Here is a 16,898-nt window from a genome sequence, read left to right as displayed (position 1 = left end):
AGAGAGAGACAGAGAGAGAGAGAGAGAGAGAGAGAGAGAGAGAGAGATCTGAATCTAATCTTGTTTCTCCTTTGAGCACAACTACTAACAAACCCCATGCAAACCCCTGGAATGACCAACTACCACCCACCCCACCTCTGGGGTCCTTGCATTTATATATTCTCTGAGAAGTTCCCAGAACTTCGAATGTCACACAATCACAGAAACTATCTGTAGCTGGCAAAAACATGTCTCTGCGAGAGCACGAGGCAAATCAGTCAGCTGCTGCAAAGCGGCCCCTTATCCCCGAACCGGGGATTAAAGTGAAAACACGTTCTTATCACTGCAGAAAAACATCTTCTGTGTCCAAACAAAAGAAAAAAAAATAATAAAGAGAAACAAAGCTAACTCCACAGCTTCAGCTATTAGGCACACTTGCCACCTCATTTGGAGTCGCCTGGTTTTGGAGAAATGTGTGCCCGAACCTCAATCAATCAGCATCCATGGTAGTCTCTGTGATAGGAGTTCCTGACTACTCTCTCCCAGTGAGGAGCTCCTCCCAGGTTTACCTACCCCCATTCCCAGCAGGCACCTGGCTACACAGCTCCCTTTCTCAATCTCAGGCCCTACCACGTACTTGCCAGCTTCTCCATCAGGCTTCTGGCTCTATCTTGTGGAGATGGAGCTGGGTCAGCTGTGCACTCCCTGAAGACCTTATGTGTCTTCCTCAACCCTAATATCCATCCTCAAAAGCCTCTGGGATGTCACAGCTTTATGCTGTTCTGTTCCCCACCCAAAACTATTTCAAGTCTACGGCAGACACCAAAAACCGGAACCAGTGTGTAGGACAGCTGGAAAGGTAGGAGCTCCATCTCAAACGAGCTGCAAACAGTCCTCTAGGGACCAGAACTACAAGCCATTCTCAGGGATCACAGCCTCCTATCACCTCACTTCCCTCAAGGCAGAAGCTCCAGGATCCTAAGGGTACACAACAAAGAGAAGTCTTCTTAAAAGGGGTCTTGGATGAAAAGGATGTGTTCAGTTTTAAGGTCCAACACTCTCTCACTTTGCAGTCCTTCAATAGGACCAAGGATTCATGGGACAAGCGTGCTTCACTGGACCCATAGACATAGGAATGTTTCACAGAGGTGATTTCAGGAGGGTGTAGGGGAAACAATCAATGTGACTAGTGAGCCTCCAATGTTACCTAAGCAGCAGGACAGGTTAGCTAGCCCATGCTGTCCCCATACAGGGTACTCACCAGACAGCACGTGCAGGTCCAGTCCCCTCTGCCCACTCATCAGCTCATACTGGAAGCCTGTGGTCCTTCTGCTGATGTCCTGTTGGGGTGTCGCCTCCACAAATAAGCCTCCCTGCTCCAGGCTGAAGCACTGCACTTGGCCAGGTTCACCTCTGATGTCCCGCACCAACAGTCTTAGTTCTCCAGTTTTTTCCAAATAAATATTGGCTCCAGAGGAGTCCCTGAAAGGCTTGATGCACACAGTCAAGTTCTGGGCAGGTGAGAAGGTGTTGGGCCGTAGGTTAACAATGAGTGCCCCAGTTGGGTACATCCACTCCACAGAGCCTGCGGAGCAGCGCAGGTACACCTGCTCCACCTCCTTGCTGCGTGCCTCTCGGGTGAGCCCACTGTAGGAAGAGGGAACAGAGTCAGCCAGGGTCTCAGAGCTGAGGTCCCATGTACATCACCCTAGGCACAGCCTCACTCATGAGCCACTCACACTCACCCGACACATGCAAAGGCAACCCACCTCTCTCAGCTTCCAGTGGACTTGCTCCAAGAGGAAAGCCGAGTAAGACCCAAAGCTCTGATGGTACAGACCACGCTGGCTCCCTAGACCCTAGATACACCCCATGCTACAATCCAGGGCACCAGAGTCTTAGTAGTTTCCTTAGCCATGGGAATGGCACCAGGAAGCTACAGCCAAGACTGATCTGGGTATTCCAAGACATCTAGCAAAGCAGACCAGCCAAGGTTTCCAGACACTCAAGGAAGTGGAAAACAAGGATAAAGCTTGTGTGTAGAGATGCCATGGGTATGCGACACATGTAATAACATACTCCAGAGAGCAGCTTCCAAACCAGCTGGAGGAGTTAGCCACAGGAAATAAGAGATCTCGATTTTCCTTAAGGCAATGATCTGACCATTTGTCTTTCATTCTCAGACCTGAAGTTTATTTCACCAATCATATTTTTTAAAAAAATAAACCGGAGTACCATTAAAGCAGAATTCATTATGAGGGTAAAGGAAACATCCCTTGGGGAGGGGTGGGGAGAAGTCTAAAGAACAAGAGGACTTTTAGATGAGATTCCTAAAGTAATAAGTTTCCTAAAGTAATAATTTGATCTCATGCATGCTAAATGAAAGGATGCATATAGTATGTGACACCCTTGTGAGGCAGTATTGTTTAAAAAACAAACAAACAAACAAACAAACAAAAAAAAAACCCTGAAGCTCCTGAAAATGCAGAAGTTTCTCCTGCTCAAACTATAAAGCAAAAGTCAGCTTGTTGCTAAGGTTACATCATAACCACAGTGGTCTTGGAAAGAAAGCAGCGGCTTCAGCAGAGTTCTATTACAGGCGTTTGGTTCTGATCAGATCCCAGACAGGTTCACCCACATTCTTAGGATTTTTATGCAAAATAAAAAAGGCTCTATCCAGAACCTCGACTGAGTGAGTTACCAGCAAGCTTTTCTGCAGGAGAGAAAATGCATAACACATGGCGCACCTTTACTGTGAGTGACTCATGCTTCCGGCCCCCAAAACCTCATTTTGTATACAAGGGCTACAGTAGTCTAAGACTGTAAGTCACCCCACGACCACATCAGAGAGAAGCATTGTGAGTGAACCCCTCCTGACCTGCTTCCCACCCCCACAAGGCTCTGGGCCAGGAACAGCCAGCCAGCAGGCACTACCCAAGTCACACATGTAGAATAAACTTACAAATTACAGCCAATAAAACTCACACAAGTTCATCTGACACCTATGCAGGAATGGACATAATTATAGCATTATATGAAAATTAGACTAAATGGGCACATGGCTAAAACCTAATGATTGTGTTTCTCTTTCTCCTGTCTCCAACATCAAGGGACAACTGACACTTACACTAGAACAGTCACAAACCTCAACTTACAAATATAAATTATATTTAATATAAAGCACCCAATATGAGGTTTTGCTTCCTGAGAATCAAGAGCATGGAGGCCTCACTACAGAGACTCTGGGGGCCTCAGAGCACGGAGCCTCAGTGCAGCAGAGGTGGATAAAGAGAAACACTATCCTCCACAGGATACTCAAGGGGACACAAGGCCAGACCACAATGCCCAGACTCGGGGCTGCCATCCCAGCAGCCACCTGCACTATGCGGTGCCCACTACACCCACTTAATTGGAAAGAACAACATGAGGACAGAGGGCCCACAGGATGAGATACCTGTCGGCCCACCTCTACTCTGGCTTCACTAGCTAAGAAAAGGATTAACCGTGCATCCCAGGACAAGCAAGAGTGTTCCCTCACACTCTCCTAAAATATTCAGACCACCAAGAAAACAACTAGTAGCTGGATACAGGAGCTTTCACATCAAAGTTAGTGCATATGCACAGCCCATGGTTAGACAAGCAGGAACTAAACTAAGGGGTCCCTCAGCCAGACAGATCTCTAACAAAGTCAGGGCAGGTTCCCACTGCAGTACCTACTTCCCCAAATCTCCATCTCAAATACCCAGCATCATACCATCTTAAATGACCACTGATCCACAGGACTTTACCATCGTGGTAAGATACAGATGGCACATCGGCTCCACAAAATAAACCAACCATGCTCCACAGCTATGATGAAGTTACAAATACAGACAAAACTGGTCCTGGTCTACACCATAAAACTGACAGGAATGATCTGATCATAAGGTAAACTGAATAAATGGCGTCCGCGTGTGTGCGTGTGTGTGTATGTGCGTGCATGTATGTGTGTGTGTGTGTATGTGCATGCATGCATGTGTGCGTGCATGTGTGTGCATGTGTATGTACACATGTGTATGTCTGTCCCAAGGAGCAGCACAATGCCTTGCACATGCTGGACAAGCACTATATGACTAAGCCATTTCACCAACCCAAAGCTTTCTTTTCTTTTTTCCAATCAGCAAGGCTCACTAACCAGATGAACACAAATTTTAATGGCCTTGTAAGACAAATCATAAATTCCAGATTGGTGTGAGGACCGGAGGATGTGAGCAGGGCTTGCTCAGGTACAGTGCTAATACCCACAGACAAGCTACTAGAACAAGACAAGGGTCTCTACAAAGGTTTTGGATCCAAGAGAAACCAAAAGGTTCTGCTGCTAAGTCTTGCCTTTCATTTCCCACCTCACAAGACAGCCCAGGTGTGACTACGCCTGCTGAGTTCCCTCTGATTACAGTGGGAAAGTTCATGGTCCACCTTTATGGCACTGGCTAATCAACACAGATGGTTCAAAATTTCCAACTTGATTCCTTGCAAACACCTAGCGTCTATATGAGTTAAGTGAAGTGGCCAGGGCTGTGGAGAGCAACTCCCTTCCTACCAGAGGCCAGAATCCAACATTTTGAGTCTTGCTTCACCCATTGATTTGTTCTAGACTGCTTGAAAAGAAAACACTCATAAACACTGTAGAGTAGCAAGCTTGCCAGCATGCTGGGCAGTAGTCAACTGACCCGTGAAGTGCATTTATAAGTGGGGACCATGCCTATAACAAAAGGGAATATTATATGTCCTCCCAATCCTATCTACCTACCTACAACTACCAGACACCTTCAGCTGTCCTCTGCAGAGCTGTGCCCTGGGAAAGAAGCCCTCAAGGGAATCCCAAAATAGGAATGAGTTGGGGGAGAAGGGCCAGGTAGGCATAAGGATGACCAGCTACTGGACAGTTCCCACTGCTCACACACTTTTGGAGGCCTTGGCCTGGCTCTGGAGAAGGACAGCAAGGGGACAGGTAGCCAGCTCACACTGCCCAGACTTGAATTTGGGGGCTGCCACCCCAGCAGTCACATGCATCACGAGGTAGTCATCTGGTTCCACTTAAATGAGAATGGACCCACAGAAATAAGGTGTCTTTTAGTTTGTCTCTACTCAATCCCTCACTACCTGGGGGAAAGCCACCCCTCACCACAGATCCCTGGGCTCAGGGAAAGGTAGTCTTCCAGGCACACTGCCTTCTAAGAACCTGGAAGAAAAGCAAGTGTCTGGAAACCTCATTTAAAGGCAGGCGTTCCGTTTCTGGTTTTGGTCTGCTGGAACAGGGCACCCCAAGATCTGAGGTTAGAGTACACTAATTCAACAGTGCTGGTTGTGAGCAGAGAATTAATTACCACGGGGAAAGGGCCGCCCGGTAAGAGCTTAGCATCACAGGCTCATGGCCAGCTCTGTGATGGCGCCAGCATTCCCGAGGCCAGTCCTCCCCCAGATCCAATCTGCTCTTGTCTGCCCCAAGCTCTCTAACTCCCTGCTCTTGCCAGGCAGAAGGGATTTCTGCGGGAGAGAAAGCTCCAACTCCCTTAAAGACTGGTGCTGCAGAGCTCAAGAAACTGCTCTCAATCTTTCAGTCCAAGCACTCCAGCAGGAGTCTTGATGAGGGTTGATTTTGGTCTCTGTGGTTTTCTCAGAAAGTCAGGCACTGTAAGTGTACAAGATAACCATTGATGCCCTGCTTACGCAGATCCGGGCACTGCCCAACATCCACCTTTCTCAGAAAACCCTCTTGACCAAAATCACCCATCGCACGCATTGCCCCATGAGCCCCCTTCACTGGAGTCTGTGCTTCAGATCAGATCGTGTACCTCCCCAGGCCTGCGCAAGCGCCCTGCCCGTGGGATGAGCTACATCAGACTCCCACCGCCATCCCAGCCCACGTTTTCAGAGGAGACCCGCATCAGCGCAGCGCGCTATGCAAACCGCTGAATTGACAACTTGCGGCTGTATAAAACTGGCTCTGCAAAAAGAGGGGGCCGGCCGCTGTGCCTGGCGCGTTCTCAGTGTCCAAAGTAGCTACGACTCCTCAGGCACCCCGCCCGCGCACACTTGTGACTTATGCTTCTTTCCATACGTCACACTTCAGTTAAAACAACAGCAAAAAGTCCTCCGCTGTCACCGCTGATGGGGACGAGAGAGAGGTGTCACAGGAACCCTGTGCCCTGCTGCCAAGGGCGGCTTGACCTTCACCAAGCGGGCTCAGGGCTCTACCCTACTGCATTTGGCCACAGACAGGTGTCGACCCCATCTCTTTGCCCCAAAGATACGGCCTGTGCTGCAGCCGATACGGGTCTCGTTTGGACCCCACGCTCTCCACGCCACAGCTGTCCCTCTAGGTGACCACAATCCCAACCCTGTCCCAAGAATTAGAAATCCCAACCGTTGGGAGGACCGAACATGCAGCCTATGGAGCCCAGGAAACCCACTAGGGCAGTATTACGCGCGCGGAGAGTGGGCGTCTTCCGAGCTGGGACCCAGATGCCACCAACTCTTTTGTTCTGAAACCAGAGCTAGGGCGGGGGTCACCGGACTTGGCCAGCATAGCTGTCCCTACCCCGCAAGCTCTGCCACTCGCTCCCGAGGGCTCCGGTCTAGGTCCAGGGAGTCCACGCTGGAATCACTCACAAGACTCACCTCCCCTTCCAGCTGCACAGGTCGCTGGAGTACTGAGCGCTCGCGCCGCCCAGCAGCAGCAGTAGCAGCAACAGCAGCGGTGGCGGCGGGGGCGGACCCGGCCCAGGGCCCGGGGACCGAGGCCACTGCTGCCCCGCGCGCCTCCGGGCCGCCCACACCGCACCCCGCATGCTCCGGCCGGGTCTGCGTCCGGTGCGTGCCTGCACCCACAGAATAGACTCTTGAGGCAGAGCGGCGGGAGGCGTGGGTCCGCGTGCGAACTGATCACGTCGCGCGTCTATAGCCCATCCCGGCTCGCCCCTAGCCGCCCACCACAGGAGCCGCCCAAGCTGCAACCAGAGAAGCGCGCCGGCTGCCCCTAGAACCTCTGAGCTGGCAAGTTCCCGGACCGTGGTCTGGCTCAGCTGGGGGGCGGAACCGTGAAGCCACCCCGCCCTCGGCCGAGCTCCGCCCCCGCCTGGCCTTCGGCCCGGGCCAGCAGTTCCGCCCCGTGCGCCAGCTCACAGATCTGTGTCCTGCCAGCTCTAGCCTGGAACGCCCTGGTGTCACGCTGCAGATACTCAGTGGGCAGCATCTCGCCGCACAGGACAAGGGAAAGTGCAGCTGGGAGTGGGACAAACGACTTTGCAAAGAACGGGAACAAGGTCAGGGAGGAGGGCTGGGGCTGGGACGAAGAAGCTGTAAGGATGGGGATGGAAGAGTTTGGGCCTGGGAGATGCATGAAGTGAAGAAATCTGACCTCGTTCCAGCAGCTAGACACCATCTTTTAGACAGCCTGAGTGGCCTCCAGTGCACAAGGACTATTGTGATGCTCACAACTCAAGAGCGGTGGCTTCTTGGGGTTCTTGGCACCCTCTTTTTCTGTTCCCCAGCTCAAATTTTGCCTTGGGAGGGAGGGAGGGAGGGAGGGAGGGAGGGAGGGAGGGAAGGGAGAGAGACAGAGACAGAGACAGAGACAGAGACAGAGACAGAGACAGAGACAGAGACAGAGAGAAACAGAATCAGAGAGAGACTGAGACTCTGCCATTAGTAAGCACTGGCAGCTTCTACGAGGTTATTCGAGGCTCTGGAACATCCATCCCATAGAAAGACCTCAGGTGTGCAATCAGTCCCCAGGCCACACTTCCAAGTGTCCTGTGGTCTCTGTGTCTAATAGTCACTTTGTCATCTTGAAGCTGAGGTTTTAGGCTGGATGCTTCTTTACAGTGGAACCTACCTTGGGCAGTGTGGAGCTTTATCGTTATTTCATCTTGGGACCCATTCTATACTTCAATAGTATCTCCCGTCCCGAGTTTGACAGCTCCAATTGTCTCCAAATATCCTTCCAACAGAAACAAAAAAATAACCATCTGAGAGCCAGTCTGGCCATGAAGGGGTGTCACATGGAGATCATGGTGATCATCTAGTGGGGGAGCTACACAGGAGCAGGGCAGAAATAGGGAGGTGGAGAGACACGTTCTCTGGCCTGGGGCTTGATTTAAAAAACAAACAAACAAACAAACAAAACAGGGAGAAGGTGATGAGGCAGTCTTTCTTCACTCCAAAGCCCCAAACAGTATCAAATGATGGACGAAACTGGCCTGGATAGGTCAGGAGGAAATGAGGGATTGCAGAGTACCCTCTATGCATGAGGAGAGGCCTAGAAATCCAGTTTATTTATTAGGTGGCAAACATACTGAGAGTAAGAGGGACAAATTTATGTCTTCAAGAGGAAGAGCCAGCACCACCTGTGGCTTCGAGGCCACTAAACAGCTGAGGAAAGGAGAAGGTCTGGGGATCTGGAAAAGACATCTGCAGTTTAAGAATCAGTGTAAAACAGTCGTACAGCTGAGCAGGTCTTTCTACTCAACTAAAACCCAGAACTGAAACCCTGCCTCGAATATAAAGTGATGTCACCATGAAATTCAAGGCCCTGTTTGATGCTCCAGGGACACACCTGCGCATTCAGAGCTTAAAGGTCTACTCTACCAATGCCAAGGCCCTTAGCGTATACACCTTGTCCTATCACTGCAGGGTTCCAGTGTACAGACATTATATGAGCCAGGTGATAACCCCAAGCAGGTGAGGAAAGGAACCTGCCAATTGCACACTGTAAACTCCAGCTACTTTCTATATAGTAATCATTTTTACTAGGGACTCTGTAGAGATGAATACACGATTTGCATGTAGCCAATCAGGTCTCATCCATCTTGGAAGGCCTACATGGCTCATCACAGTTCAGATCGTAGCATGAAAGCAAGTAGGAGTGCTATCCGGTGCAGACGTTAAGAGCTAATGCCTGCAGTCACTAACCGAGGGCTCAGGTTGACTAAAGCTGGTTCTGTCCCAGAGAATGGTAGAGGCTCATGTGCATTTGTCAAAAAAACAATGGAACACAAGATTGAACTGGAATCTATACTTGGCCCTTTAGTTTATGACATACAAATACTAGCTCATTATTACTGCACATATATTAAGACAAGATGTTAATGACAGTGGGAGGGAGGAGTAGATATCAGAGATGTCTCTATTTTCTTTTCAGTTTTTGTAAACCTTTGAAAATCCAATAAAAAATTATCAACAAGGTAAGGGTGAATATTTGTCTGTCAGGGTTCTTGCAAGAATCCCATATGACATCGAGGAGGTTGTCTCTGCCTTCCAGGACCCAGATCCTCCTGTAGGATCACTGAAGCAGTTATCTCCTCGTTCTCATCCCCCTGATCCATTACCTAGCGTAGGTTGCGGACAGGGCAGCAGACCTGGTTTTCAGAACTGTCGCTGGGATATCTGCACTCTGCTGGCTTGTGAAGTTTTGTGCTGTAGAGATCCTCATAGACTCCTGACACCTGTGCTGATCCCTGTCCTGCAACATCTGCAGAAAAGATATCCCCCAACAGGCAGGACTCCTGGGGGCAGGAGAATGAGGTAGGGCAAGGCTGTTAGATTGCCTACAAACCACTGTCCAGTACTCCTAGATCCTCGTGGGTTAACCATGGACTCACGGGGGCCTGGACAGTCTCTCAGAGGTTTCCCAGAGGCCCTTTGGGAAGTTCTGTAAGGAAAGTGTCTGGTGTGTGTTGTTCCATGATAAGTGGGAAGGGGCCACTTCTCAGGTAACATTTTATAGGCTAAACCCAAGAAGGGCTCCAGCATCTCCCTCCTGACCTACGGTGGAGAGGATTGGCCCCACCGTGGTCCTTGCATCATCGGTACAGAGTTTGATACAAATATCTGTGATAAATCCCAAGTACAGCCCCAGGGTGGAGCATGTATAGCTAGTCAGATGTGAGGCTGAGAAGGCATATGGCCTCACAGATCTGCGGACCAGGATAACAAGTACAAGATCAGCCATGTATGTCTGGCCCCCGAGATTTTCTGTTATACAGTGTGAGCTACTTCATTTCATGGGACCCAGCAATAGAAAGGAAATGCTGGGGGCAGACTCTGTGGAGCTATTCATCTCTCAACCCTTTTAAACTTTAAAATGTACATAGGTCCTTGTGAGTGATAGGCTATGTGGTGTAGATACTAATACCGTATTCTGGTTTCCACAATCTATGGTGTTAGGGCCCAGTTTTAAACCTCAGTTACTTCCAAAGTAGGATAGCTTTAACTCCCAGAGTGAGACAGGGTTCCCAGTGTCAACATGTACCTCATTCTTTGATGGGAGCTGGTAATTGGAGGCTCCCAGAGACAAGATTCAGCTCTCTCCTTTAATGGAAGGCACATTAGTGGGAATTCTGTTTCCCCACAGTAGTGGGGCTTTGTGCCACAGACACAACTTAACAAACTGCCAGTAGTGATAGCTTTTGCCAAATCTTGAGATTTCCAGCGTTTATCAATGATGATTCTGTTGCACAAAATGACTATCACTAAAGAATCATCTGAGAAAAAAATCTGCCTTCTTTCAGCATGTGAAGGTTTTGAAGGTAGCTGGCCGTGCCCTGCTTTGGCCCTTGGTGCTAATCTGAGAACACTGCCCTACTCAACCCCAACCCCCAAGTCATCTGTCACCCCAGTATCCTCCTCTGAGTTACTCTGTTGACCTTCTGGCAAGGACATAATTATCATAATTGTGGTCAAATGATGCACAGAGAGCCAACGCTTGTAATTTAACATTTAGCAACTGCACTGAGTAACCTGTAATTACGACATGAAACAGCCTAGAGGCCTCAACTCAGCAACCTTCACCTAGCTCCCCCTAACCTAATTTGCTAGCAGGTTTGCTGTCAATGAGTCAGAGAAAAGTGGGAGAAAGGGAGTCTTAGCTGGCTCGACCTTCCTCAGGTCCAGAGAGCGAGGGGCTCAAGGTCTATAGCCACAGATTCAAGGCCAGGCCAATGTATAACCTAAAGTGTGTAAAACAGGGCACCTAAGTGTGGGCAGCAGTGTGGTGCCTGGACGATCACAGCCTAAGGGGCAGCAAGATGTAGTACCTCACCAGTGGGCACTTGACTCTTGAGGAAGCTCTCAAGGGAGAAGGGGTGGCCATAGGAGGGGTTCAGCTACATCAGAATTCATACATGAGAATGACAGCTTGATGTGTACGGGGATCTTAGTTGTTAAGTCACGTGACCACAGAGGCCCAGGCAAAGAAACCTATGATAGAAAACCAAGCCATCAGCACGCACCTTTAATCCAAGTACTTGGAAGGCAGAGGCAGGTGGATCTCTGAGTTCAAGGCCAGCCTGGTCCACAGAATGAGTTCCAGGACAGCCAGGGCTACACAGAGAAACTCTGTCTCACACAAAACAAAAAAATCAATCCATACATCTAGCCTATCATTGTTTCTGGCCTGGAAATACTGACCTATATCAAAAGCTGCCTATGAAATTAGGGAACAGATAGTTCTGCCTGGGTCAGGAGAAGATGTCGAGGAGCTGAGGACCAGGGTGAGAACTGAGGGCCAAGAGATATTTATGTGCTCCTGGTACTGTAGTAGCTGAGAGAGAAAAGGTTTGAAAAATAAACTCGGAGAACAGGGTGGAATGTGGTGAGGTCACCATATGACCGTGGCCATAATCTAGGGTGTGGCTGAGTGTCCCACCAGTCAGAAGGTCTAGCCTTCTGATTCACATGACAAAAATGACTAGAGGGAATGCTTCCTGTTGCTTAAGGAAAGTGCAGTGTCTCCACCCAACCACTGCCTAAGGTTCTCTGTGTGCCTGAAACATCAGAAAATTGTAGTGAAGTCTGTCCACTTTCCCCAGGAAGAAAGCTGTGTGTATATCTTGTGTACACATACACATTGCCCAAATTATGTAGTAGTCACAGAGGTTATGACCTTTCAGCCCTAAGCTCTACAACAGGAGCTCTGTCTACAAGGATGATGGGCCATAGACACAAAGCTATACACAGACACCAGCCCTCAGGATGTTGGGGTTTACCCTGGTATATTCTTTGATGCCTCTAGACACTGAGCCACTGAAGACCATCTGTCTGTTCCTCACCAAGCCTAGTCCCACTGAACAGCTGAGGAAGCCGCAGGGCAGTAGCAACCTCTTGAGAGTTCACAACTGGCATGAGAGCTGACACCTGGCACCTGGATGAGGACTGTCCTAGACAGATATTACCCTACAAGGAACCCGGTAGGGAATCTGCATCTAACTCTCAGAAGAACTTAAGCCTGACTCACAGAGGAACCTATCTGTGATCATTCTTACAGAATAACAAAATAATTCCAGATACACAGCAGGAAGTTAGCATCCAGTAGAAGCCGTTACTTTCCTGAAACTTCATAGCTGAGAAAAAGACTCACTCTGTTATGTTTGTGTTGTCTGGTTTCCTAGATAGGAAAGCACTCCAGAACCTGAGAGGGCCTGTAACCAGTTAAAGGATGGGAGATTGTGTATCTGTGCATGATTCTATCCATATAAGGCCTAATCAACCTCTGCTACACTAGAACTCTAGACCCACTAAGGTATAACATACTTCAGGGCCCATACACTAGAAGGTAGACCTTACTAGTTTGGTCCTGTTGGGAAGGCTGTCTGAATATATGTGGGTACAGCCCAAACTCAGTCAAAAGGGAGAAGCTGTCTATATGTAGACAAGGGGGACAGTAGACAGTGTAATCACCACTCAATAATTTCCCAGTTGACCTGGATTTGGTGTCTCTCCTCCTGTCCATAGCTAAGGTCCTCATTGAGAGACTGAGGACTGGCCATCCCCAACAGGCAACGGCTACGTGCACCTCGGTGACTCAGCCCAGCTATCACAGGTGGCTGTATATTCCCATCAATAAGGATTTGTTGCTGGGACATGTATCTACCAATATCATCAACCCATTTAGTCCTGTCTTTAGAGAAGAGATAGGCTCTTGAATGTGCAGCTAGAGGCTGCCCAATGGGGGTGGAGTGGTGGCCTGGGGGCTAAAAGTCAGACCTTCAGCCCTGGATCCATGAGAGCCATAAAAGTGCTAATTCAAGGTAGGGCCCCATGCTAAGCACATCTGAGACAAAAAGTAAATAAGAAAGCAAGAACCAGGAATCCTCCTGTCCTGAGGGTTCCACAGGACAGAAGGTTCTACCCTGAGACAAGAGATGGAGCTTAGAGGATGTTAGTTGGGTCAGGTCTTTTGTCTTCAGTTACCTGTGTGTACTATCTTGTTCCTGAGGCCACTGGAGTGGCTTCCCGGGAAAGGAGCATCCAAAGGCCCAATATAGCTGGGCAAGGTCAGTACCCTTCTCCCAAGCCCACCTTACAGTGTCCAACAGGGCTGGGAATAACTAGATGGAGACCTCAGAAATGAGGATGGGGTGATGTAGTTGCTATGAAAAAGAGGGGGTGACAGGACATAAGGGTGGCAGAATGATGCTTGCCCTTACGTATCTTCTGTGCCATCTGTATCCTGCCAGTAGTAGAAAACCCATACCTAAAGACCCCCGTGGATTTCTGACTACAAGAGTGGTTGATGGGGGTCCTTCCAAAATTGCAAAATTGTGAGTGAGAAGCCTGCTCCTTCCTCAGCATTGACCCACTAAGGGATATAGGGAACTTTGAGCCAACACAGCAGGCTAGAGAGCCTTTGCTGCAGCAAGGTCTCAGGCTACAGGCAAGTCGAAGCTTCAGCTCTATCTCTCCCTTACTCTCCCTGTCTTTGGGGCAGGGATACTGGGCCCTACATAAATTTTTAGAAGTGAGAAAGCTCAGAGGAACTCTCTTTTAGGCAATGATAGTGGACTGAGCATCTGGCTGTCAATTCAGCCTCAAGAAAGACAACTGGGCCCTAGATGCTATGGACCCTGGACTCCCTCCCCCCATGCTCCTATCCTCCAGTCCTTTCACCCTTCACCGGATTGGTTTCTCCATAGGTGTTTTACCTTTTCCACCCTGTTGGGGGAGCTAGACAATATCCACAGAGGCCCCTAGGTCCATAGCAATTCCCTACCCCAGCTCTGCTCGCAACTAGTCTTTGAACCATTTGGAACAGCCAGTGTTAGCAGGTATACTGTAAGTATTACAGCTCAACTGGGAAAGGTATCCTGGCAGTCAGGAGTCACACTGCACAACAAACCTCACACAAGGGATTTATTGGGAGGGAAAACCCCAGGAGGGTGTCTGCCTTTGTTCAGGCAAGAAGCAACAGAGAACTGAACAGAAGTCATGGTTTATATAACATGTTTTGGGGTGAGTGGGGATGGGGACACTTTCCAGGGTGGTTTGGGATTGGAGAGATTATGTGACCTGATCTTGGGGCAAGATCAGGGATTGGTGGGATTTTTTTTTTCTGTAGGGTGGGGCCTGACCACTCTTCCATCTTGGGGGAGGTGGTGGAGTAGTTTAGGGAAGTCTCAGGTAGGGGCAGGGCCTGGCAGCCAGAGATGGCTAGGGGTGGAGCCTAGCGGCCTGAAGAGTCCAGGGGTGGGGCTTAAATTGGGGGCCTCTGCATGACAAGGAATGCTGTCCCTGTTGGTGTGAAGAGCCAACATATACTCCTGTAGAGCTGACAGGAGAAGGTGGGCCACACACACACCCGTTACCAAGAGTGTCAGTTCTGAGAGGGAGGGCATTATGAAGAGGCCTAGCTTAGTTGAGGGGAAATTCCAGGCAGCCTGTCTCTGGGAGGGAAGCACAGGTTGTGTAGAGGGGAAACACAATGAAACCACATTAGTAGGAAGAATAAAACCACACATCTTTATATATAGTGTGGAACTATTACAGCTCTGAGAGGAAGGTGTTCTGGCAGTCAAGAGCCAGGAATGGCCATTAGAGTGTTCTGTGGGCAGAGCCTGGTGGTTGAAGGTCCTCAGGTGTAAGGTCTGCCTACTTGCATGCTTTGAGAGGCCAGGCCCAGCTGTCTAGGGGTGGGGGATGGCCTAGGTGGCTGTTGTTGGAGGTTCTTGGGGTCCAAGTTGGCCATGTGCTGTGCCTTACATTCCCCCACTTTTTTGTTCACTATTGATTATTTACTGATTGTTAAATCAGGGGTCAGGAAAGGGGGTGGATGACACTACCATTACACTACTTCCTGGTGAATGGAGGTGTTGAAGTCCTTGGAGCAAGCTTGATCATCACTCTCAGGGTATAACTGAGAGTTTCAGGCCTTTGGCCAGTAATCCCGTAGTAGCAACTGATTAAAAGTCTGGTTAGAAATCTTTTGGATCTGTTGTTAAAGAAATCTAAACAAGAAGTTTATAAGGTATGGTGTGACTAGCAGAATTAGGAAAAGAAGGAGAAGGGGGTTAAGAAGGGTAGTACCGATTCCATACTGGATGGCCAATGATCCACTGGCCAGAAGCAATAAGTAGATCCTTCTGATTTTAGAGATCTGTCTGGAGTTGTCAGATCTTGCTTTTTACTATAACTGATTGGTTGACATATAAGCAACATTCCTCCCTGAGAAAGAAGCAAACCATTCTCTGCTGTTAGTAAATCTAATCCTCCCGATTTTGTAGTACCACAGTGGCCAGCTAGTCCAATGGCCCTGGAGTGGTAAGGATGGTCTGAACCACTTGTTGGAGACCTTGGATGAAATAAGAGGAAAGCTGATAGTAGCAGTTAGTTCTGCTGCTCCAGCAGTAACATATATAGTTATATTATCTATCTCTTATGTTTTCCAGTGGTTTATATAGAACAGGAATTTTCTTCTTAAAGCCATATAATAACCTCCTTGTCCCCACAGAGCAGGTTGAATCTCCGATCACATTGTAGATCTGCTTTAGCTAATGAATCTACCTGTTGATAGATTTGGGTATGCTTGTTTCTAAAAGGTACCTTTCCTGGTATGCCAATAGGCACCGTAGGTAGTTATTTTGTCTCTAACATTCCAGCCTTTTGCAGAAGATAAGGAGCAACATACTCTCCTCTGTAACTGAAGATTAGCATCTAATGAAATTGGAATGTCGTTGTCAGCACCTAGAAATGCGGCAGTGCTAGTCAAAGGTCGGGAGGGAATTTAAGCCAATGGACAAGGCCACAAACAGTGGTCATGAGTTTGACTCAGGAGGAACACACAACCAACATTCAAAGTAACCAGGCAGAGTATTATTTAGTAACTGATGTGTGGAGGTTAAAATCTGAAAGAGAGAGAGACAGAGAGAGAGAGAGAGATGGAGTGACCATGGGGACTGAGAGATGGGATTAGTACAGTCCATGCTTCTTCCAGATCACTGCATGTAACAGGAGAATATGCAAGGTATATTTGGAATCTGTATAAAGGTTTAGGGATTGTCCCTTTGCTAATTGAAATGCATGGCTAAGAGCCATTAGTTCAGCTTGTTGGTTTGTGGTTTAGGCTGGAAGAGCCTGTACCTCAACCACCTTGGTGTCTAAAACAATGGCATATCCTGCCTTTCAGACTCACGTGTACAAAGGAGCTGCCATCTGTGTTCCAAGTGTAAGCATCCTGAATATGTGTGAGATGAGATGGTATTTCTTCTACAGTCTCAATGTAAGAGTGAGATTGGGAATATCCTGAATTAATCGGGGAAGGAGATTTGAAATGTCGAGAGAGGTGGGCATGGCTGAAAGGTAAGTGTAATGTCCTCTCCCAGTGCTAACTGAAGAGAAGGGACTCAAGAAGGGGGTAGTGTTTGGTGACCCTGGTATGTCAGAAGGTAGGAAAGGTGGTAGGAAATAAGACATTAAAAGTGCCCTAAAGGGAGACATAACAACAGATCCTGAAGAAATCCAAAACACCATCAGATCCTTCTACAAAAAGCTAAACTCAACAAAACTGGAGAACCTGGATGAAATGGACAAGTTTCTAGACAGATACCAGGTACCAAAGTTAAATCAAGATCAGGTTAATGATCTAAACAGTCCTATATCCCCTAAAG

General features: G+C 48.6%; 1 protein-coding gene across 2 annotated transcripts in view; it reads right to left on the bottom strand.

The window, feature by feature from the left end:
- Metrnl (meteorin like, glial cell differentiation regulator) overlaps positions 1-16,898 on the bottom strand; it is a 36,415-nt gene that overhangs the window by 7,197 nt on the left and 12,320 nt on the right. Inside the window, exons 3-4 of one of the 2 annotated variants that reach the window (XM_029483112.1) lie at positions 7,856-7,960; positions 1,241-1,626 (exon numbers count right to left, since the gene is read on the bottom strand). In XM_029483112.1, coding sequence (XP_029338972.1) covers positions 1,241-1,550 — 310 coding nt within the window. In that variant the 5' untranslated portion in view covers positions 1,551-1,626; positions 7,856-7,960. Of the gene's footprint in view, positions 1-1,240; positions 1,627-6,639; positions 7,018-7,855; positions 7,961-16,898 lie in introns of those variants that run through there. The other variant, XM_021177784.1, reaches the window with a different exon arrangement.

The sequence above is a fragment of the Mus caroli genome, chromosome 11 (genome assembly GCF_900094665.2).
Source record: "Mus caroli chromosome 11, CAROLI_EIJ_v1.1, whole genome shotgun sequence".
Classification (NCBI taxonomy): domain Eukaryota; kingdom Metazoa; phylum Chordata; class Mammalia; order Rodentia; family Muridae; genus Mus; species Mus caroli.
The sequence above is the reverse complement of the archived record's forward strand: the minus strand, read 5'-3'. Positions and strand labels throughout refer to the sequence as shown.